Source organism: Nesoenas mayeri (assembly GCF_963082525.1).
Source record: "Nesoenas mayeri genome assembly, chromosome: 3".
NCBI classification, from domain to species: Eukaryota; Metazoa; Chordata; class Aves; order Columbiformes; family Columbidae; genus Nesoenas; species Nesoenas mayeri.
In genome coordinates, this window is record NC_137544.1 from 13,650,376 (window position 1) to 13,675,316 (window position 24,941).

General features: G+C 37.4%; 1 protein-coding gene across 1 annotated transcript in view; it reads left to right on the top strand.

Annotated features, from left to right (window-relative positions):
- Nucleotides 1–24,941, top strand: part of NBAS (NBAS subunit of NRZ tethering complex) — a gene marked incomplete at both ends in the record, with an annotated part of 184,068 nt that overhangs the window by 17,821 nt on the left and 141,306 nt on the right. The window contains 11 exons of the mRNA XM_080341011.1: nt 718–783; nt 4,204–4,332; nt 4,809–4,872; nt 6,279–6,472; nt 7,564–7,821; nt 8,539–8,664; nt 9,998–10,149; nt 11,009–11,143; nt 11,393–11,471; nt 12,588–12,692; nt 12,987–13,123. Coding sequence (XP_080197137.1) covers nt 718–783; nt 4,204–4,332; nt 4,809–4,872; nt 6,279–6,472; nt 7,564–7,821; nt 8,539–8,664; nt 9,998–10,149; nt 11,009–11,143; nt 11,393–11,471; nt 12,588–12,692; nt 12,987–13,123 — 1,445 coding nt within the window. The remainder of the gene's footprint in view (nt 1–717; nt 784–4,203; nt 4,333–4,808; nt 4,873–6,278; nt 6,473–7,563; nt 7,822–8,538; nt 8,665–9,997; nt 10,150–11,008; nt 11,144–11,392; nt 11,472–12,587; nt 12,693–12,986; nt 13,124–24,941) is intronic.

A 24,941-nucleotide genomic window follows, 5' to 3' on the forward strand; every position in this document is an offset into this window, starting at 1 on the left:
TTTGAACTTGTAAGTTCTTGATTATTGCTTGTGGTTGGTTGGTTTGTTTGTTTGTTTTAAACAACAAACAAACAAAACCCACAAAGAAACAAAACCACACAAAACCCAAGCAAACAAAGACCCCAAACAAACAAACAAACAAACAAAAAGAGCCCCACCACACAAACAAACACCCCCACCATCAAGAAACAACAACCAAAAATTGTAGTGCTGAAATGTACAAACTCTTTAGTTTTGGACTGAGATATGTTACTTGTCTTTGTTGGAAAAAAGTCCTGTTATTTTTGTCTTTTTGTAACTTCATAACAGAAGGCAGCACACGGTTTGTCTGACTCTTGATTTCTTTTGCTTCTCGTAGAGGTAAATGTTTGATCTGGTAACAACTACTATGTAGATATACTGAAATCTATTTAGAGTATGCTGGGATAAACCCCAGTATTTTCTCTTATATGGGTATTGCTTACTATTAAAAGTGAGCTGTTAATTTTATTGCAAGTGGGTAGCGCTTTTCTGCGGCATGAGACATACCTAATTAAATGGGCGAAGTTATACAACCTGCATTTTATTATCTGTACATTATTTTAAAATAGGTAGTCTTATGTAAGTTTAAAAACTCCTGTGGAGTTATTTTAGTACGTCAGATATGACTTAGTTTTTGGTGCATAAAACACTGTATGAGATTGTCTTTCATTGTATGATATGTTTCTGTTCTTACAGGCACAGAGAAGAGGATTATTAAGGATTGTGAATTTAAGGTTTTACAGCAGACGGGGAACAGAACAGGTATTAAGGTCTAGGGCTACCTCAGAAATGTATTTTACTAACATAATTGTTTGTTAATGACTGCCTGAGAGACTGTTTGAAAGTAGTATTTAATTTATGCAACCTAAGAATTAACATTTTGATAAAATTTTTATCAAAAATAATACACTTTTAGTGGTAAATGGAGTAGCTTGCCATTTGTTTGACTTGTAAAAAGTACAATTAGTTCATGTGCTGAAGCTTGAATCTTGGATTTTCAGCATGCTGGCAGAATAGGTCTAGAGATGCAGAGGAAGGTGTAAAGAGCCATCTAGTTCCTTGTTAATGAATGTAATGATCATGGCATGTTAGGTGTGTTATATATCTACAAGAAGAGAGTAGGTTGTGATGTTGTTTCTCAAGTATATACCCAAGAGAGAAATAAGAGGAACTCTAAAACCCAGCCTTTGGTACTACCCCACTCCCACTAGAAAACAAACAAAAACACTCTCATGGGCCAAAATTTTCATGAAATGTGGGGAAGAAAAGATTTGTGGATTCAAACTAGTAATTCATGACTTAAATGGGGCAGATACAAAGACATTAATTTTTACAGTCTGTTTTGGCATACTATGGAAACATTTTGCTAAGTAGCTTCAAAACTTTGTTATTGGTCAAAGTTCTATGACCAGGACACATGCAGACCTAATGAAACTGCCGATCAGAATCGGCTTGTTCTTAGCAAACCCTGGGTATGGGCCTCGTGTTCTCCTCTCCCCTGAATGACTGAGTGTTAAATCTTGACTGTCATGCTGAGGTGTAGGTGTTTGCTTTCTGTATTTCTAAGGCTTAGCACACAGTGCTCATGGTTTGCTTCTACATGACTTAGGAGCTACTCATGCAGCACTACACCACCTTCTGTTTCTTGTCTAGTAGTTGTGTGTTGCCTTCTTTTGATTCTTTTTTAATCCCTTTTTCCCTCCTTGTAAAAAAATTGTATTCCTTTCTTTTGCTTTACAAAGAAATAACAGTAAATAATCCCTCTATCACCCTCACTGTATCCTCCTGAGAGGAAAATGGCTGGTCTGAAGTTACATGAACTTTGGAAATGACCTTAATATATTTTTTTAGATATTTAGATGACTGGTTATAAGAAGAAATTGCATGTTTGATTAGGGGAGAACATACATTTCTGAATCTCTCTGAAGGGTGGAATGGGGAGAGATTTTATTACCTTCACCGAAAATACAAAAGAGAAGGCTGAAGTAAACTTTTTTTTTTTACAGAGAGGCTAATACTGAGCGTTGTGGTGTTCAGCTTCACTGTGCTTGCCAGTACTAAATTTACAAAGAAAAGCAGAGATTGTTATTCATTCTTGAGTGTTTTAATCAGATTTCTGAGATTACACTTCAAATATGTGAAGTATAGTTTATATTCTTAGTGGTAAATTGGCAAGTGTTAACAGGCACAGCAGCTAGCAAACTTGTATGTTAGAACTGGCTATACTGGGACTTGATTCTTAGTGTTGCTAACTTAAATGACACTTGTAAAATGTAGTGACAACCTGCAGAGGTTTTTAGTGTCTTGTTCAGTAGTTCCCTTATGTTGACAAGCTGTTTACTGAGGCAGCATGGACTGCTTTGCCAAACGACTGATCAATCTCTATAGATGACAATGCTTGGGTGGTAAATTTGAATGTGTTAATGGCCACCCAACATCTAAATGTAACAGCGACAGAATTATTACTGACTACTGAGTAAATCTTTAATCCTTGATAAGTCCATGATATATACCACTGACCATTTATCTGAGTGGGTTATATATCTCTTCTTTGCCCTTTGTGCATGGGACTTGATTTGTAAAGACTGAATTGCCATTAGTAGGCATGTACAGTTCCTTGGCAAGCTGTAATAGAGATTGCAGTACTCTAGCTGCCTAAGAATATAATTGGAGAATACTTGATAATTATTTATATTAGAAAAAAAATCATAATTTGTTTAAAAAAAAAAGCCTTAGTAATTCTCTCCTTTTCAACTAACACCACATTTAAAGGTTGGATGTAAGCAGTGCTTTCAGTACCTGCAAACCATAGTACAACATCAAGTGAGCAGATCACTTGATCATCATTTTTGTGCCATAGCTAGAACTTAAACAGCCTAAGAAATAAAGTAAAAATCATAAAAAGAAACCCCACAAACCCAAACAAACCTCAAAATAATAGTTGTCTTCAAGTGATACCTACCACTTATGTCTTGTAGAAACTGTGTTCAGACTTCTTCCTTGTATGGATGTCTAGTAACTTTTCTGTACTTCTTTCATGTCGGAGTGTTTTCCAGGAGGGGAGGCACTGGCTTATTAGCTGCAGGCTTGCATAGTTCTAACATTACTAGGTTGAATCTTTCATAGAAAGTTTTTAGAAGTGAATTGCTCTAACAAAATGGGATTTTAAAAACAATATACATTTTGGGAATCTACATCCTACTGTCTTTCAGTCAAGACTAGACTCTGAGAACCTAATGACCTTTCTGAAAACAGAAGTTGTGCTGAGTATGGGGGGAATAAATATAAACTGTATTTTCAGAAATTGTTATGCATTGCCAGTGACACTAAGTTTGACTTTAAAATTTGAGTGTATATTTAGAGGTATTTGTCTGGTGGAAATAGTGTCTAGATTCAGCTGTAATTATGTGGGACTTTGTGAATCCTTAAGGAAGTATTTTGTTTGAAGTACATTTTGCCTCTTAAGATACACTGATCTAAAGGAAAACTTCAGCCAGAATTTTTGTAGCCTTGAAGGACTTTACTTATAGATGTTGAGTTATTTCTTCCATATGGACTTAATTTGATGTTTGCTATATTGCTGTTTAGTTTCTTGTTACCCAAGATATTCTTAAGTTCAGATTCAGTGGCCTGTAATGAACAATGTGCTCCTTCAAGATGACCTTATCTATGTATCTCTTGTATCCCCTTCATTTTTAATTGTATTAATGCCCACCCAAAAGTTTGTTTCCAGGGATGGAGAGCTGTACTAAGCTGTGTTTGGGCAGCACTCACCCTGGGTCGACCTGAGAGGCAGGACAGTAGAAAACTAATGTTGCTGAATGTTTTTTCTGAAGAGATGATTGGAGAACAACCTGCAGTTTCTCCTCCAAGTAGCTGCATTGCTCTCTGCGGTGTTCTCCTGGGAATGTCACACTTCCAGATTTTGTTTGATGTATGACAGTGTGATACAGTTCATGTTCCTAAAGATTTGTTGGTGTTGTGATGGTGTTCTTCCTTTATACAGGTTGTTTTTACTCTTCCATGGCGCAACTGGTATTTTACCTTTACTCTGACTTTTAACATAGTGTTGTTGTTGTTGTTGTTTTTGTTTGGTTGGTTTTCCTTAGGGGCGGTGGGGGAGGTATTCCTTGGGTATTTTTGTTTGTTTGCTTGTTTTTTTACTGACAAAATGTTTGGCAGGATGGAGTTTTCAAGATGAATCTTTCCCCTGATGGAGCTCTTCTGGCAGCTATTCATTTCTCAGGAAAACTGACAATCTGGTCTATTCCATCTCTCAGACAACAAGGAGAATGGGACCAAACTGATCAGGTAAGAAGGATGTAGGAAATTTACCCTGTTTTAATCCTCTAGAGGTATGTTTTCCTAGGAGAAGACAGTAGTTCATGTAACTGTGTTTTAGCTCAATACTGTCTTTCCAGTCAACTGCATACTTTTCAAGAGTGCTCTGTTTACTTTTCAATAATCTGTTTTAATGATAAGTCTTAAACTTTAAAAATTAAGAAAAAGAACCAGCTGTGTTGGAATGAAAATTTAATGAGGCATTTTGATGCCAAATGGGTAACGCTGGTAGAGGTCGACTGAAATGACATTTTTAAAATTATAGTGGAGTCCAACACCATTAACTTTGAGTGGCTGAAACCACATTCTGTTTGCCAGGTAACACTCCAGAATAGTTTGTTCATCAGATTGGTGTTAGTAAGTCACGTACTTTCTACAGGAATAGATTAAATACACAGATTGTCTATGTTACAAAGACTTACTTGCATATAATCTTTTTTTTCTAGCCAGGTTATGATGAGATCAACCCAGACTGGATACTTTCTAGTGAAAAGAGAAAGAAAATAAAAGGTATGTGGTACAATTAGGTTATTATTTTATACCACTGTGTAGTTAAAACTATTTACACAAATGTATGGAGATCCAAACTGGCTTAATTAAATCTCAATTAGAGTAGTTGCCAAAATTGTATATATTATTTGTATTTGTAGCGTGGCATAGCTAAATGAGTGTCACAATAGGTTGTATTAAAATCCTCTCCTGAGAATGCTTTTGCAGCCATAACCATAAATAAGAGGATATTTTGGTTAGTGCAGGACTTCATTTATTATTGATCATGCAATTATGACTCTATAGAATGCTTAACATTCGGCAGACATCTCAGCTTGTATCAGAAGCCACTAGATCATACTGTTGTATGTAACGCATTGTTAGAGTCCACAGTTTAAAACCTACACTTTACCTTTTATTTCTGTGAATGTCTTCTAAATCTTAAAAGCTAATGTAATTTTAAAAAATTGTTTTAAAATTCTGAAACAAAAGGGCTTTGTTTCCTCTGACTGGATTTGCCTCATGTCAGTCTCTCCATTCTTTTCCCAAAATTGAGGCCACCGCATGCAGCCATTTATCACCTGGTTATTGCGTGGCTCTTCCAAGAGTGCAGAGATCAATAGCTATTCCATCATCTATTCCCTATTGCTTATACACATCTATTTATTAAAAGATCCTTGTTTCTTTGTACTCTTTTTCTTGGTGATTCTGTCTTTGGGTTAACTCGCCTGACCTTCACAGCTACGCTGTGACTAAGCCCTGAAGTGGCAGACAAGTGATAAACTCTTCTGTTTCTCAGTGCTCTTTGGGGACAGGCTCATCAGAGAGGTGAGAAATGACACGGTAGTGCACAAATTGAGGTAACTCTCTGGTGAATCCAGTTACCATAGTCAAAAGAACCTTAGAAATTACACAGCCTCTGTCCTCAGTCATGGTGACTTTTGTGTTTCTTTGTTTTGTTTCTTAACAATGTTATTTTGTTGGCTGTTTCAGGAGCCTTGTTCATAGTTGTCACTTGTCCTCAAAAGCAGTGTAACCTTTTGTGGTTTTCATCAGTGTTGTCTGTTGCCAGGAAGGCTTGGTTAAGGATGGCCCAGAAAGTATTGAAGCAGATCTTTATCAAATATCTAAAATTTGTCATGTTTTGTGCAAATAAATCAGTTTACTGTTTTTTAACCAAATAATATTAAAAACAAATAAGTCCAAAATTAAGGATTTTTTTTCTCCTCAACAGTCAGCTTTCGTTAATGAAGAACTGATGTAGCAAAATATAATTGATCTAACATACAAGAATGCATATACAGTAATAAATGTTTGTTAAATTGGGCCACCAGATGAAATGTTTTAATAATTGAAGTCACTTGTGTTCTTAGCAGATGTTTAAAGTTCTATTCTTTGTATGATATGTTCTTATTTATTTATTTTAGATAAAGAATCCTATTACCCGCTGATAGACGTAAACTGGTGGACAGATAATTCTGTCATCCTGGCTCGCTGCTCTGGTGCATTGACTGTTTCATCAGTCAAGACGTTAAGAAACTTGCTGGGCAAGTCGTGTGAATGGTTTGAGAGTTCTCCTCAGGTCACTTCAGCTCACGATGGAGGATTTCTAAGTCTGGAGGTGAGGAATGTGCACAGGGAGATATATTTTTGGAATGCAGTAGAAACAGTTTGCTTTTCCATGTGTAACCTAAGGGTATGTGCTATGGTTTAAAAAAGTATAAATTATTCTTGGAAAAATGATTCTGTTTCCTTATCTCTAGGTAAGTATTGCAGGAAATTTCTGAACTTGCTGTAAGTTAACTGTCTTAATAAAAACTTAATTGTTGAATAACTTCTAGAGAGTAGATGCAAGACTCCTAGAAGGTTGAATCTAATTGAGAGGAATCTTGCTGCAGGAAAGTTTGTGTTGACGGTTTTTACCACTTTGTATGTTAGTGTATTTGAAGAATACTGCAAGCATCCCTCTGCCATTTTGAAACAGGTACCTTTTATAGAGGGAGTATATTTAAGAAAAATGAGGAGCACATTTAATTTCAGGCCAAGCCATGTAAGTGATCTATTTTAGTATGTCTGTAGTAGACTTCCAGGAGGAAGTAGAACATAATTTCGGTTAAGAAATTAGCCAGGAATTTCCTTTGAAACCAAGAGAATGACTGTTTCTTAAGGCTTATACTGAAATAGGTTTTAAATATCTTAAACAAGTGTTTACAATAATATTTATCAGAATATCTTAATACATACTGAAGCTTGCATGTATATTTTTGAATGTTTTGTATTATTCTGGAAATCAGATCTAGCCAGTGACCAACACACAGAAGATCTGGCTTTGGATAACTCAGGGTTGAAAATATTGCCGTACACTTCAGGAAGCTCTATAACAATGCACTAGGATGTATCCATAGTTCGGTGTTGTCCAGGGGGTGTAGGACTTTCAGTGTAATAGTGGGTTACTATTACAAAGCCTTCACTCTTGCTTCAGTAGATAAGGGATGAAGCATCAGACCTAGGAGACTGACTCTATCAAGGTTTGTGGAATATATTAAGTAAGCAGGTAAATAAAGGGTTTAAAGGAGTAGAAGGGGAGGAAGGATGTTGATTCTGAAATTTGAAGTACTGGAAGTGGAGATGTACTCAGTTCTCACAAAACCAGTTAAGATGTAGTAGGTGGACGCTTCATATTCTACTCCTTAAAAATTGTTTTCTGTGCAGTGTGAGATAAAACTCGTTCCAAAAAGATTACGCTTGGAGAGCAGGCCTGGTGATGAAGATGAGGGAGAAGATGACTCTGACTCAGATGATGAAACTTCTGCTAAGGACAGATACTTCAGCTACCTAAAGCAAGGCCTGTACTTTGTGACAGAAATGGAACGATTTGCTCCTCCACGGAAACGTCCACGAACTATTACGAAGAATTTCCGCCTGGTCAGTTTGAGATCTACGACTCCAGAGGAACTGTACCAGAGAAAGGTGCGTGTAGAAGCAAAGGTTGTATCTGCTAATGAGCTTTATTTAGAAATTTATTTTTTAAATAATTTCTTTATTAGCAGAAGCATTTAGGCACATAATTCTAAGGGTATCTTAGTTGACAAGGGATTATTGTTTAAAACTGGCATTATAAAAATTCAGATGAGATGATGTTTGCAGGTGACTGAGGAGACACTGTGCATCATGAGTTTGGCCAGATCTGGAAGCTACTTCTGTGAGCATTTACAAATAATGGAAGACCTGACAAATATATTGAATGTAATTAGTTTAGCTTGCTTTTGACCAGGGAATGGGTTAACTCTGATGTTAATATAGTTTACTTGCATGTTATTTCAGACGTAGATGCAAATTAACCCTTTGACTACCTCTGACTAAAGAACAGATACTTCTTCTGGACAGTACTTTGTCTAGGCCATTTCAATTGTTCTGATGGTAAACCAGCCCAGTCTATAGCTTTTAGAGTTTCCAGGGACTGTTGATATAATGCCAGTTATCTAAATAACTTCTTCCTTTTTCTTGAGGAAAAATTTCTAGAGGTTTCTGTGAGATTTAAGGCTTACCTATATCTTGAACAGTTATCTTTCCTACCTGCTTGAGCGTACCCACAGTAATTTTCCCTCTACCTGTTTCAACATGCAGAATTAATTAACTGATTGTTTAATATGGAAATCGGATGACTTTCATGTGTTTGCATTTTAGATTGATAACGAAGACTATGGGGAAGCTTTGTCTTTGGCTCAAGCATATGGCCTTGATTCTGATCTTGTGTATCAAAGACAGTGGAGGAAGTCAGCTGTTAATGTCGCTTCAATTCAAGACTATTTGGTGGGTTTGTTTTTTATGACTTGCAGGCTTTCTTATCAGAATGTCTGCGTTATCTTTACAGAAATTGAATTCTCAGTTGCGTTCTAATTTATGCGATATAAGTTGGTGGCAAATTCCACTTCATGTCATCTGGAAGAGAATGATCTTGTTAAATTAACTGAAGGCCTGATCTGGAGACCTTGGAAGTTAATAGAAATCCTTCCTTTGGAGTATCTTCTAATTTCTGATACAGCAGCTTGCTTTCTGTATTGTAATCTCTCCACCACATGCAGCGGTAGATTGTTGCATGGTAAATGATCAGTAATAATAATTGAAAATATAAATTATTTAAATAACTTCAAAGTATTTTAGAAAAATAAATGGGAAGATGTAGTTGGTATCAATAGCTATAGCAAAGTTTGAATAACTAAGTTTATATTAAACTCTGTTACCTGTAACTGGAGTTTTTCAGTAGAATGAAATGTGGGGTTTTCTGGCTTAGATGAAAGACCGCAAATTCAGCAGACAAGCATTGGCAACAATGCGCAACCTAATGTTACTATAGTGTAAAGCCTTCCAAGAGATCAAGGGAGATTCCCAAGTCAGATCATAATTTAATGTAAAAATAAGATTTTACAAGTAGCCATTCTCCTTGTGCTATGCAATCTCAACTGAAGATTAGCAGGTAAGGCCAATAATATTTTGTTACCCTGGTGTGTCCTTCCTATCACTTAATTCTATCTGCATGTTGACATTGATACTGAAAATGACTTGAGTGCTATTGTGGAATGTACTCAGTCTATAATATGCATTTTATCCTCAAAACATCACATTTTGTTTAGTGTGAGGAGGAGTGATACTAATTAGGGAATACAAATAATAACTTCTGTTTCTGTTGTTGCGAAAGTTCTGCTAAATCACTTGGCATTTCCGTGCCCTTTTCTGCCACATATACTCTGAGGGAATTATGCTTTTCGCATACTTTGGTTCTCTTTCTATTTGTGGGCTTTATACTGTGGGCGTTTATTACCTTCAGGATGCAGCTTAACTTTCTGCAGGTGGGAATCGGACTTCTGCTAATGAACAAACAGTCATTAACAGAGCACTGTAAAGAGGCTTAGTTCCGTTACATTAACCAAATAAAATTAAGTCCATGTACTGATAAACAGAACTGGAGGCTTAACGTTTGGGGGGTAGTTTTCTCACCTCTTTAGTTGGTTGACATTGCCAGTCTTCAGATTAACTTGATATTTTCTGAAGTGGAAGAAACACATTAGAAGATTTTAACTCCTGTGATTTCACTGCTTTGGATTGAAGCATGTAACATTGTGCCTATGCTCTTGTTCTTGGACAGAGCAAAATTAAGAAGCGTGCATGGGTTCTTCATGAGTGCTTGGAAAGAGTGCCAGAAAATGTGGATGCTGCTAAGAAGCTGCTTCAGTATGGCTTGAAGGGCACAGACTTGGAGGCTCTTGTGGCCATAGGAAAAGGAGAAGATGGTGGCAGGTTTGGGAAGAGTATTTTTTTGTTCGTTTTCTGTTTTAAAGAAATGATGGGTTAAGTATTTTGTAACAATTTAAAGTTTTTTGTTTTGGGTTTGTTTACTTGTTTTCATTTTATTTTTTTTAATTGATGGAAATGTTAAGGTGCTTTGAAGGATGTAGAAAAGTAATGCTTTTGAATCAAGCTATTCTAAAGATTTCTGTAGGGTTCCTGTTCTCATTTTACCTTTTATAAAAGTAAAATTGCTATTTATTTTGTACTGCATTTGCCCTCTTCTCTGGATGTCCTTTATTTTCTCTATTATATAAAACTTGCGATGTCACAGTTTTTCTATGAGAATCTGTTTTCTGCTGCCTCTTTTGGAAGCTGCAGCTCTAAAGGCATTTTATTGTAATTCTTAATTGTTATAATGGTCTTCTGTTGATCAAGTGGGGAGGGGAGCAAAGCAAAACACAATGGGTCTTTGGGGAAATACATGCAGAGACAATTCTCTTCAGTATCCAGTTATTGGTGGTGGGAATAGAACATGCTGTTCTTTCATGCAATCTGCTGTTACCATTGTATGCTGTAGAGCTGCTGCCAGTCCCAGTGGTACCTTTGGAATTTAGAAACTTTTCACAGGCATCAGAACTGTGTAGTTGGTGTTTTAATTTTGTTTTAGGAAGAGGGTAGAAGCAAGAGGTGACGTCTCTTGTTGACTTGTGATTAGTGCCTGCTGCTTTACAACGGCCGAAGTCACCATTATAATTTTCTATAAAAGTTTAGATTTTTAGTCAAGACATAAACAGAAAGCTGTGTTAGTATGTTTATTCAATAATTTGTTTGTGTCAACATTGATTACATTGCTGGTTTTGTCCTCCAGATTTATCTTACCAGGAGATGTGGACACTGAAATTCCCTATGAAGACTTTTTGTCACCAGATGAAGAAATGGATACTAGAAAGGAAAAAGAGGCCAAGAAGCGTCGAGAACTGCTATTATCAGTAAACTTCTCAAAGTAAATGAAATGTTATAGTTTTATTATAACTACACAATTGTAAGAAAGCAGTTACTCTTCATGTATGTTATTCCTAAAAGGAAAGTGGTTTAAATTTTAATTGGCATTATATTGTGTTAAAGTTCTCAATTTACTTACCTTCTTGATATATTCCAGTGCACAAAGTCATTAAAATGTGTAACCATTGTCTTCATATGTACATGATGTACGGTATAAATTCCAAGCATGAAATTCCTGTTTTGCACATAGGCTGACACTGGAACAAAAAGAGCTCTGCCGGTCCAGGCTGAAGCTGTTAACCTACCTTGATCGCCTTGAAACCTATGAGGTGAGGAAACTCAGTACAATTCTCAGCTACAATTCTCTTGTGTTCTCATTCCATAGTTATTTCTGTAATTTTTTCATCACATGATGAACTGCTTATGAGGAGCGGTTGAGGGATTTGAGGCTGTTTGGCCTGGAGAAAAGGAGGCTGAGGGGAGACCTTATGAGGAGGTTGTAGCATGGAGGGTGTTGGTCTCTTTTCCCAAGTAGCAAGTGGTAGGATGAGAGGAAATGGCCTCAAGTTGTGCTGGGGGAGGTTTAGATTGGCTGGCTATTAGGAAAAAAATCTTCCTGGAAAGGGTTGTCAGGGATTAGAACAGGCTGCCCAGGGAAGCAGTGGAGTCACCATCCCCAGAGGTGTTTAAAAGGCATTTAGACCAGGTTCTTAGGGACATGGTTTAGTGCTAGAGTTAGGTTATGGTTGGACTCGATGATCCTAAGGGTCTCTTGCAACTAAAATGATTCTATGATGATATCATTTTTGCTAAATATTGTAGTATTAATATTTACAGTATTCTTGAAATGCTACAGTCTCTCACTTGAGAAATTAAGCTGTTTTCTGTTCAAGTTACTGTTTATCCTACTTCTGTGTGGCAAATGGCCGCTGCTTATGTTGAGAGGTCTAGTTGGGCAGAAGCCTCCTCTGAACGTATTGTGAGTGAAGGGGATTAGGTTTTGTAACAGCATGGAATGTGGAGTTAATGCAGAATTATTATTTCCCTCTGTCAGTCGAATTAGCAAGTTCTACTCAAATTCTCTAATGAATGTCTTTCTTCCATGAACTTACCAAAGTGGAAGTTTTTGAAATGTCAAACTGTATTTTGCTTAGTTTTTCAACTTTGCAGTTGTTACTAGTCACTTAATGACTTTTACTACATCTCTTTGTAACTCATGTTGGCTAAACCCTAACTAAAGCAGAAAATTCTCTTAGCTTATAAATAAAAAATGCATCTTTTTTTTTTCATACTGAAACAAATAGAAAACAAGAGCATACTTTTCCACATATATCTCATACTTATTCATACTAAGATAAAGAAATGTGTAGACTTTTTGGTGCATTTGTGAATCTTGCATAAAAAACAATCTTTTAAAAGTGCCTTCTTTTTTATTTTGGTTAAAGGAAATCCTTGGCGGGCCTCATGCAGCTGAACAGCACTATGATGCTGAATTCTTCAAGAAGTTCAGAAATCAGAATATTGTACTTTCAGCGAGAACTTATGCTCGGGTATTAATATTTATTTTGCTAGAATGTAATTTTGTTTTGGTATTGCTGTTTTCACTTAAGTGCATTTTTTAACCCCTTTGGAACTTGATTGGTTCTTAATGGGAATTTAAGAGGTGGAGAGGGGTATTTGTTTGATTGTAAACAAATAAATGCAGTTGTTGTGAGCTAATGTTCTTTCTTGCTAAAGAAAATTTTAAAACTAAATGTTTCATTACCTAAGCTTGTATTTCCTGCTCCTTTTCAGGGTAAATCAGTCTTAAGCTAGTTCTGCAACTTTAACATTTTGTTTCTTAGGAAAGCAATGTCAGAGCTTTGGAAATTTTGTTCACTTTCCATGGATCAGCTTTACTTCCACACAGACAGGCAATTCTCTCCAATTTTCCAGAGACTACTTCACCACATGAATATGCTTTCCTGTTGCCTGAAGCCTGGTAAGTATTTTATTTTAGGTGTATAAATTAGCTTCCATGTATGACAATCTGCAGTTGGTTATTACCTGGAATCAAGAGAGCAGCTTTGTCTTCATGTACTTGACCAGTCTTCGTTTTCTGCTATACTTTGTGCCATTCATGGAAGCTTTTTGCTCTCTTTTGGTTATTATCAGGAAAACAGAGACTTTAAATGTTCTTGCCTCCATTACACGTAAGAGGAAGCGTGGCCTTTTCTGCCCTGAAACTGCCCAGATTTTCACAAGTGCAAGTACAAGTCTGTAACTAGTTTGTAATAACAGTCAGCATTAGGAAATAAATAAGGCATGTGTTTAGCTCCTTGGAAGCAATTACTTTTTTTCTGGATTTGTTTTGAAATGCAATTTAACACTCAAGCAATCAGTAACTTCAGAATCATTAATCTTCCTGTTACTGATTTTTATGCAGCTTGCTGTGGTAGAGGCTTTAAATCCAGACTTTTCTACTCTTTCCTTTCAGCATCCAATGTTAGTTTACTGTCAATTTAATATAAATTTTCATAAAAGGGTCTTCCTTGAACATCATAACAATGTTCTGTGTGTTAATTAAAATATTTTACTTCTAGATTAGTTCTTTCAAATACTTCAATTATGAAATTAGTTTCGAAGCATACTGTTCAGTGCCCATAAAAAATCTGGAATATTTAATTATTTAATATTTTACAATAGGACTTTGAAGCTTTACTTCAGAGGGGTAGTTTTTGGAGTAACTAATAGAATTTTTTTGTAGTCTTCCAGCATTATAGTTTAGTTTTTCACTTGAAAGTTTCAACAGTCTCATTTGGATAATTCTCCACGTAGAAGAGTTCTTTTATTCATCAAGTAATTCCCGTGACATTTTTCCTACTTGTAAAACTTTTGTCCTTTCTGAACAGAAGTTAGTATTTATTTTCTGATATATAATGCTTACTACTGCACTTTTTATTATGTTTGTAGTATCAGGAACACATGTAGTTATTCAGTTATGGTGTGAAAACACTTCTATTATCATTTTCTGTAAGGCAGCAGTTAGGACCATGGAGACAAAGTATTGCAGTAGTTATAAAATTGGTAAAATATATTCCAGTTTTTCTCTTTTGTTTTAATAAAATTTATAATGAGAGAGGCAGGGAAGAAGGGTCTTAAATGTGGTTATTGTATTTCTTTTTGGTGTTCAAAAATGGGTTCCCTTCCGTCTGAAGGGTCGTTTATTCTTGATTTTTGCATTTTTATTTAGTTGTTTTTGTTTAATTTGGTTGACAAACTGACTTACGGGCCAAGAGGCAAAATGACAGTTAAAACATTTCACCAGTGTTCTACTAGTGGAGATGTGAAGTTGTGGGTCAAGAAGTTCATTCTTTCTGCTCTTGAAAAATTCAGATATGTAGTTTGAATGTTTATTTGTGTGGCAGACAGAACTTCTCAGTGCTGGGATCAGATATGTCCAGGTTCATGCTTTTTTTTTCTCTGGTTGCAGAACAGATAATGCTCTTTGTCCTTGAAATGTTTGTCTTTGATGAACTACAAAATGGGCATGAGAGAAAATCCTGTATACCCAGATCCATTAATAAGAAGAATAACTAATGAAATAGACTTAAGTTGTACAATATAATGTTTTCTTATTAATTTAAAAGAGACTTCTTTTGAAGTGGGATGGGTCTCCTCACTTAGTCCAAATAGCTTTAGCTACCGGCAATTCTTGTTTCATGCGAATCAGAGTGAACCCATGTTAATCAAAGAAAAAGGAAGTTCTTGGTCATTTTAAGGGAGTGGGCCTTTTAATTCTAGCATTTATTTTTTAATGGGATGTTAGTATGAATAGAATTACTGTCATTCTGTAGATATGAAATTGTTATGAAATAGGGTTTAAATGAGTGTGCTATTTAGTTTACTTCCCTGTAGAACACAGGATATAGCTGTAATTTGCTTTAAATTGACTGACTGAACAAAGTTCTGGTTTTGTGAGTTGTAGTATTTCATTACCACATAATACTAGAAAGTTGCAAGTGCTGACTGTAATTAATACAATTCTGAAAAAAAGGGAAACATTGCAAAAATATAAACCCCAATGTTTTAATTGGTAGAAATTAGAATTATGACTTTTCAGCTTATGCATCTTGTAATTACAGTGGTCTTAGGAAAGGTGAGAGTGATTCAATCTGTTGTTGTGAACTTTGACTCTCAACAAGTGTTATAAAGGAATCTGAGTCAGGCAACAATTTAATCTGGTTTTCCTTTCTAAATTTCACACTATTGCAGTTAGGAAATAGGATTTTCTACTTTCACCTGCAAAAAAAAAAGAAGGCAGATCTTTACTGTGATTCCTTTTAGCTTGCTGCTTTTCTGGAAAGTCGAGGCCATAATTGTTTGTACCAAGAGATTCTGAAAGGTGCTGTGGTGCATGCAGTGAGACCACTAACATGGACCAAGTGCACGACAGCGCCCACGTTAAGCCGGGGGCCTGGCTTAAAGCTGCCTTGGTCATGCGCTGTTGATGCTGTGGCTGCTCGGCCTCCTGCAGCTCAGACGTGCTGCTGAGCACTGTGCAGTTCTGGAGGCTGAAAAACATTTTGATGGAGGAAAAATATACCGTAGTTTGTCTTCTAGGTCTTCATATATGGTCCTGTGTGTGTGTAGGATGAAATACTGCTTGGAATTGACCATATTGTGCCTGTGTATATGGAGTACTTTAAACAACAAGAGGGTTGGTTGCCAGCTGGAGCGCTCTGAGGTGGCGCTGGTCCTTATGGAAATTCACAACATGGCTGTGTTCTCTTAGTTCCTCCATCTATAGGGGGATCTGGCTGAGGAGAAACTTGAGATGGTATAGCAGGAGCTGCCTTTTTTGTGCATGAAACAGCTGAGATGGGACAAAGAAGCGCCTGCAGCTATTGTCAAGGCAAAAGCATTGCAACACAATTGCTTGCTGTACACCACCAGCAACATGAATGCACACAGAAGTGCTATATCTGAAGCATTTCATTACCTGTGAGAAATGTCTTTGTAAAGGTTGCATTATAATTGCAGTTTCCTTTCATCTGGAACCTCTAGTTCAGCTGCAGATGGTAAATTCTAAGTACCTAGTGAAAGGCTTGTTTTGCTAGTGCATTCTATAAGCATAAAGCAGTTGTTTTTCTTGTTACTGGCACAGGTCATTTACATTAGGATGGCATTTAGAGGCCAGTGTCACAAAAATTTTAAGGTCTTATCAGTCAAGGAAGAGTTGGCATGACAAATGGCGGGGGAAATAAAGGTAGAAGAATTTTTTTTTTTTCTGTCTTCTGGGCCACTTTGTTAGGAAATAGAGACACCTTTTTTCCCTGTATTTGCTTGTAAAAAAGTCTCAAGTGGTAGATATCCTTTTGCTTCTTGTTTTTGGCCTGTGTTTTGTAGCTTAGCATCTTTAGAGGTTGCTCTCACTGAGCTGGCAATGTGCGCTTGCAGCCCAGAAGGCCAGTCGTATCTTGGGCTGCATCAAAGGAGTGTGGCCAGCAGGTCAGGGAGGTGATTCTGTCCCTCTACTCCACGCTGGTGAGACACCACCTGGAGTCCTGTGTCCAGCTCTGGGGCACTCAGTGCAGGACAGACATGGACCTGTTGGAGCGGAGCCACAGAAATGATCAGAGAGCTGGAACAGCTCTGCTGTGAGGACAGGCTGAGAGAGTTGGGGTTGTTCAGCCTGGAGAAGGGTCCAGGGAGATCTTATTGTGGCCTTTTATGACTTAAAAAGGGCCTGTAAGAAGGATGGGAACAGACCTTTTAGAAGGGCATGTCGTGATAGGACAAGGGGTAATGGTTTTAAACTCAAGGAGATGAGATTCAGCCTAGATATGAGGAAGAAGTTATTTTACAATGAGGGTGGTGAAACACTGGCCCAGGTTGCCCAGAGAGGTGGTAGATGCCGCGTCCCTAGAGACATTCAAGGCCAGGCTGGATGGGGCTCTGAGCAACCTCATCTGGTTGAAGATGTCCCTGCCCATGGCAGTGGGGTTGGACTCGATGAGCTTTGAAGGTCCCTTCCAACCCAAGCTATTCTGTGATTCTCTCAGAACTGTTCAGGAGGAGGTTTGTGATGTCTGAGCAGATTTATATATTCAAGAGCCTCTTGGAAAGGACTGTAAGTTATATAAGCTCAACAGCTCTCAGAGCTGAGAAGAAATTTGAAATACTGAGTCGCATAGGTGGCCACATATGCTTGTCAGCTTCAAATCTGTGTTGTGATAGACTGACATTATTCACTAATGTGTTTTTGCAGAATTGTGATTGTAATGTGTTCCTACTGTTTTTGTATTATTTCTCTGCTTCTTCTATGATGATGGCTCCTGAATCTCTGCTGTCTCTTAATCATTGGGATTCATGCTTGTTCTCAAGGATCCATGAGATGCACAGACTTCGTGTGTTAAGATAGCTAGAGTGATGGCTCTTTCTAATTTCGTTTTAATAGCTACAGCTTGCGTTCTTAGTCTATAGTTAAGATTGTTGCCCTCAGGTTTTTAGAGGTGATCTCGGAGGAAAATAATGCATTATAAATACATAACCAGAGTCTTTCTCCTTTTCTTTTAATTTTCTTATCCTTTTTACTACATTTAACTGCTATATTGCAACATTACTGCTCACATTTCAAACTCATAGAAGTTGAGAAATTCAAATGTATGGTTCCCTCAACTGCCATAAGTCTACTATATTGCACATTACACCAGTAGTAAAAATCTTCCCTCTGAGATAGCAACTTTTTATACGTTTCTGCTTTTTTACTCCTTAACTTTTTCAAATTTTGGTTTTAAGTTGTGGCTTAAAGGGAATTTTTACTGGAGAATTGTGAACTACCTTTGCCAGGTGGACTGGGGAGGGAGTGAAGTATCTTCTAAAAACTTACTGAAACTTTTAAAACTTGAAAATTTCCACATAGTAGACTCTCATCTATGAATAGATAAATACTACACAATTAAACCTAGAGGTTCATAATCAGTTAACTTTGCCTTTCCGTAATGATATCTTCTCCTGAACTAGGTTTTTAGTTATTGCCTGTGGCAACACAGTTTCGATAAAGCTCTTACAGTTTCATCTCTTCACTTCTTAGTATGTGTATGTAAATAGGTTTGATGACTGAAAGTCTGCAGAACTGTTTAAAATATAGTCCTTATTTTTTCCTGTTAGTTTTTCTTCTTCTCTTCTGAGGTTGAATTGCTTTTGTTTTTAGTGTAGTTTGGAAGTGTTCATGTTAAAAGAATTAATCCCCTGATCAGACCTTTTTGGTAGTTTGTTTGAATTAATTTGTATAGTGCTACAGCAAAATAAACAAGATGAGCATAAGTTTTATGTGCGCTTCTTTTCCTTTGCACTAAGGGAAAAAAGAAAAACAGTTTAGAGCTAGGAGGGATCAATATAGTTAATATTATTTCAAGGATGTGTTTGAGGAAATAAAATCTTAGATCTTACCTTCTACTATGAAGTAGGAGAAATAACTTTTGAGGGAAAGATTAACTTGTATTGTAGTACTTGTATTCCTGTCTAGATTGACTTCTGGTAGGAACGGGGAAGGTTCTTGTGGTCTATGTGCAAGTTAAAGCAGTGGTTTTGAGAAAGAGAAGCTCTTCTGCTAACTGGCCTATGTGGGGATCTGGGAAAGCAGCAGGAGCAGCTGGCAGAAGTACCATAGGTACTAGTTGTGGGGAATTTTTTAGGAGGAAAGTGAGAGCTTGAAGCTGTGAAGGAACCAAGGAGAACATGAGCTGGCACCAAGGGAGGAGGGAAGTGTCACAGGAGCTGCTATGCTGGAGCTGAGCTGCCATTTGGAGGGACTTAGACAGGCTGGAGAAGTGGGCCAGCAAGAGCCTTGGGAAGTTCAAGAAGGACAAATGCAATGTCCTTTTCCTGCAACTGAAGAAACTCTTGCTACTATAAAGTCTGGAGAATGACTGACTGGGAAGCAGCTCTGCTGAAAAGGACCTGGAGGTCCTGGTGGGCGCAAGCAGGACAAGAGCTGGCAGGGAAGGCCAGCAGCATGTTGTCCTGCAAGAACAGAAATACAGCCAGGAGACTGAGCAGTCAGGCTGCTGCACTTGTTCAACCACACCCGGAATACTGGCCCCCGGTGGAAAGACATCAGTAAACTGGAGAGAGCTCAGCAAGGGGCCACGGGGGTGACTGTGAGGACTGGAGCACTTAAAGGCTGAGAGAGCTGCTTGTGTTCAGAGGAGGTTTCTAGAGGTTTCACATGGGCCAGTAACAGCTTTTGCATACATTCCTGTAGCGTGTGAGCTGAACAGTGCTTGTGCTGTTTATCCACAGAGCATTAACAAGGTTTTCTTTATATTTCTGGCATGTTCATGCTTGAGTTGTCCTGTCTTCATCTACCATGTGTGTCTGTTGCCTGCATTGTCCTGACCTGTACCTTGGCTTAGCTTTACCAGTCTTCTAATGAAAATGCATTGCTGCCATTGTCTTATTTGTCTGGCGCCTTTTTACAGGGTTTAGAACAAAATTTCTTCCCTGAACCTCTATTATGCGTTATACAATTCTGAAGGACTATTTTCACTCTATGGTGGCAGACAGCTTTGATCTTACTTGGAGTTCAGCTGTGTCTTTAAAATAACCCATTTTGATTTTGTGAACTGTTGCCTCACAATTTTGGTCATATGCATCAAGGAAAAAAACCAGAGTGAGCTTCTGAACTGCGATTCTGCGGTGTTGGCTGATTTTTCTGATGTTTAGATCATTCAGTCTAGGTTGTTTTAGGAGGAAAAAGGAAGTTCCCCTCTCCCAAAGTTCTGTTAAAGATTGACCATGTAGCTAAAACATAGCTTGATTTATTTGTGTGAAATTAGATATAACTTTTCTTCTCTAGTGGCAGAGTTGTTTCAGAAGACCTGTCGTCACAACGTGCGCAGCAGGAATTCTGAAGGCTTGTTAACTGTGGCAGCCAAAAGCACCTGAGATACCTTTTCCACTAGTTAATGTGGATCAGTTTCCCCCAAATGTGGGGCGTTTCTGGCACTCTGGTTTGGGCACCAGCTGTACTTAAGTCTTAATGAATTTGTTGCATGTCCTATGGGTATTCCTGGAAAATGAAGACCTGCTCTCTCTGCCCACCACTTTTGGATCACATAGTATATTGAATTATTGGAAACCTAAAAATATATGTAATCAGTTATATAGTTACATTTATTAATTCACTCCTAAACCACTATAATTGTAGAAAAGAATGTTTTCACACAGTATAAAAAATGCAATACATATCATAGCTGTTGAAGACTACATATCTGGGATGCATTTGTTAGTATATTTCATCCTCAGTTATAGAATAATTATGGCGTAATGAAGCTATTTCAGAGCCATTAGAATTGCAGAGCAACAGAAACTGGCACTCATTTCCCCATTGCTGTCTGAGAAGATACAGATTTTGGCCAAATGAGTTTCTGGATTAAATTAAAAGAAGACTATTTTATAAAACTTCTCTTGCAGATCCTGTATTATATACAGCTACATGTATTATATATATATATATAGCCTACTTTCAGTGCCTCCGTCTGTATGTAGTGGGATTACAGAAGTGCTAATTTGAATATGAAGTCTAAAACACTTTACAGTGTGCCTACAGTAAAATATGGAAATCATAAATTCTGATAAGTCTGCAAGGGGGAAAAGAATATTTGAAGGTTCAGGATTTTATATTCCTCTTATCACAAAACATACAGTTGAGATAATTCAAAACATAAGTGTCATGAAGTTGGAATCAAGCACATTCTTCAAAAACATTTTGAATAGATAACAAAACCATTTGATGGACACACTACCTTATTTTATAGTTCAGAATGTTCACATATAGCTTTCTTACCTTTAACAGATCAATACTCAGTGTCTTACTTAAATGAGTTATGTTCAGAAGTATTCTAGTATGTAACACACAAGCTTTCAAATGTAGGATTAGTGTTTATAACTTTTTTCAGACAATGAGATGATTTAAAAAACATTAAAAAAATAAAGTTTCATCTACTTCCAAAATTTTTTTTTTAGAAAAGAACCCCAGACATACTCTTAAAATTGTACATGTCTTTCAGCAAAAAAATAATGTTTCCTAAATGTGTTGGAGTGAATTGCCCTTTTGCTTGGAGTCTGTATTCAGTGTGCACAAGTTTACAGGGAAAAAGTTTTTAAAGAATCACCTAATCCTTAACTACATGAGTTTCAGAGCCAGAGCTGCTGTATGAAATGCTTGAAGGAAAAAAAAAAAACACAAAAACCACAGAGTTGCCATCAGTCATAGAAAGAATTGAACTCTGACCTTAAAACTGAATTAGACCTTCCTCTTTTTAAAGCCTGTCCTTGGAGAGAAAAAATAATCTGCAGGTTTGAATAAATGCAGTTGGTAGGATACAGAAACTACAATAGCATAGACCTCTTTTGTCAAAGAAAAGAATGGGAAGAATTGCCAAGCCAACGTAAACAACAGTGAAAAGAGCAATACAGGAAAACTCAGCTCTTTTTGAAGAAATAGAGTTGAATACTGTCAATTTACTGGGCTCCAATCATATTTTTTCTGCTGTTGAAAAGAAAAGAGAGGAAAGGATGGGGAAAGCAGTGACTCGGGGAAAACAAAACAAAACAAAACAAAAACCAAAGACCAAAAAACAACCCTGTGCTAATATTTATGTAGCGTTATATTATGGCACAGCTGATCGTTTCTTTTAGTTGGAAAAGGCTCCTCCTGCCTCAGTGGCTGCCGGGATCTGTCCCTGTATCTGGAATTTCAAGTAGGTGCCCAGCGGTGCAGACCTACGCTGCCCGTGCCTCTGACCTCTGGGGGGTTTCAGTTTCCAGAACAAAACTGCAAAGGTGGGCAGGATAAGGACAGAGACCGAGTTCTGGATGCCGTAGGACAGAGTCTGTGCCCATCTGACAAGCTGCCTGTGCGTGCTGAGTTCACTTCCTGCAGCCCTGTGAGGGGCACGCACTGTGCGCAGGGCCTCTGCGGTGCTTCCCACGGGCACCTCTGCACCTGGATTTGCTGCGTGTGTGTTGTAAACAAAAACATGGTAGAAAAATGAAGTCCTACCTCTTCATCTATGTCTTCATGTCTGTATCTCCTGTTCTTCTCTGTCTCATCTGCATTTATGTTTTCGAGTTTGCAGACTGCGAGTGTGTTTTGATGCCTGAAATTGTTCTCAACTCTCTTGTTTCCATTTTACCAGCTACTTCTTCTGCGTGAGTCAAAGGAGTCACTGCTAGTGGAAATTTGAGGAAAAAAAGCTATACGAAAACTTAACTATCAGTTAAGAAAGATCTCGTGATAAATGTTGAGATTAATACAGTGTTTACTAATTTCTTTGCCTTTATAAAAGCCTCAGGTACAGGGATCTCCCATCCTTTGCTGGCATCAAGACTTTTTTATTCCAGTCCTCATATTTGAATTCAAATATGAAGAGCTTTTCTAAAGTCTTCGTAAAGAGGGGAGAAAGTAAGGACAATTGGATGCGGTCATGTAGGGGGCAGGAGGGAGTTACGGATTTTTAATTTTAGCCTTGTGAGGAGGTGAATGAAGTTACAAGTTTTAATTGGTGTGGTTTTAGCTGTGTGGTTTGTTTGTTGTTTTTTGTTTTGTTTTTGTTTGTTTTTGTTTGTTGTTGTTTTTGTTGTTGTTGTTTGTGTTTTGTTTTATTTTCCCCTGAACTTAGCAAGAAATGTATCTCTTAAGACTGACTTTCCATTATTGCTGATTTCTACTATGATATTTTACACTTTTTTCTTTTTTGGTGCTGTTTTCTTTAAGCATTTAGAGGAGATAGTTATTGAGTGTTTCTTGACTCTTGGTGAGAGCTTCAGAAATCTGAAGTTCCTCTCTCAACTTATTCCTCTGCTGAACCTGAATGCTTCTAAAATGGGAAATCAGGCCAGAGCAGAAAATACTTTTAAAAGAGTTTTCCATGGCTTATCCATACACCTGACTTAAAATATTTAACTTTAACCTTTTCTGCTGTGAGAAGGGAAAAAAGATGAAGCAGACTTTTCCCAGTCAAGATAGCAACTCATGATGATTCTTTTCCATGAACTGAAAAGTCTTTTCCACTTTAGTATTTCGTGGTGGGGTCTGTTAATAAGCTTTCATGAAAAACTTTTGAAGTATGCTTATAGTACTTCTTCAATTGATGTGTCTGGACAACTGTAGGTTTCATTCCTGCAAAATCTTGTGCTGAAACATGAGATTGGTCTTGGTAGCTTTGGCCGGAATGCAAATGGCCAACAGCAGTTGCCAAGGGAATAGAATATAGGTACAGGCAACTGCAGCACAGCATTCACCTGGAGTTTCTCAAGTGTCTATAATATGTGGCTCAAATATTCCCCTAGATATTTTCTGGATGTAGTAGAATCCTGTGACACTTTATTAGAAGAATTCTTAATTTTTTTTAATTCCAATACACCTTTTTTTTAAATGTATGTCATGCAGCGAGTAGCTAACAGCTCAGCTGTGTATGGTGTAAAACAGTATCTGCTGCTGTTCATATGAAATGAGGCCTCGATGGTCTCCTCAGTGCTCACAGTGTTGTAGGGAGTAAACCCGGTGAAATGTCATTTCGTATTTAACTGAAACAAAAAAATGAACAACTTTTTATCAGTCTTAACATATTCATTGCATTCTTCAGGGATTTTTCAATCTGCTCTGGGTCTCACAGAAGGGTTGATCACACACTTCTTACCTTTTGCATTCCTGTTGCTTGTCTCTGTGCTTTGCAACACTTCTGTGTTGAGGAAGGCAGGCAGAGGGAGGCAGAGCTGCACTTTGCTTCCTCACTTGATGGATTTTGGAGGTGAGGGTAAACGGTGAAGCAAATCATCTGTCATACAAAGAGAGCAAAGCCTGGCAGCTTGGATTGAGTGAGATCTTCCTCGGTAAGCATTTTTTAAAGCATTAAGCTGTCCACTTCAGTTGAAACTACAAGACCTAGTGTGGTGATGGAGAAGTTATTTTGAATGGAGGCTGTACTTAATTCATGACTTCTGTTAATTTGAAAGGATTCTATTTTAAAGTGTATTTTGAAAAAATATTTGAAGCAGTTGCATTTTATAGGCAAACCCAAGCGTGTTTTGTGTTACTGGAATAGGGAGGAAAATACTTACTTTTAGATAGGGAGAAAGAAGTACAAATTATTTTCTGAATGGCTGGATAGGCATCAGTCTACAAAAAGCAGCTTCTGATTTTAGGCTGGGTGGATTGCTTGCAAAAAAATTAAACTATTTAGTCTCAAATATTGTTTACAAGAGTCAGGAAAGGGATGCAACTAAGTTTAGAATAATTGAAGGGAATAAACACGTAATTCATCATTGTATTCAGGTCAGTTAAGAAAATTTGCAACCCTTTTGTGCTATTGCTTCTGTTAAGAAACAGTTTCTTAAGTGGAACTATAATCCCAGAATGTAACTTTGCTATTGTCTATGGTTATTATGGCAATTATGCAGGATGTAGCAGCTTAATTGAGAAGAACATGTTCAATGCAGTATTTGGCAGTACAGGCTTGAATTGGTAGACGTTTTTCTTCTTTTTCCTTTTTATTTTTTTCTTCAGGTCTCAAGTGGAGGGCTGGTAGCATTAGGAGAGTGTGTATGAGTTCCAGAATGTCTTGTCATTCGATATCACATTCATGCTTCTGTGGCTTTAATTTTGTGATATAAACTTCTACTGTCTTTATTCTTTCAATAATTTGATAGCCAAAAGAGGAAAATTTGGAAGCTTAAATATCGATTAAATCTGTGCACCTCTTTCCTTACTATTTTGCGTGACTTCCTTCTGTCACTGACAGCAAAACCAG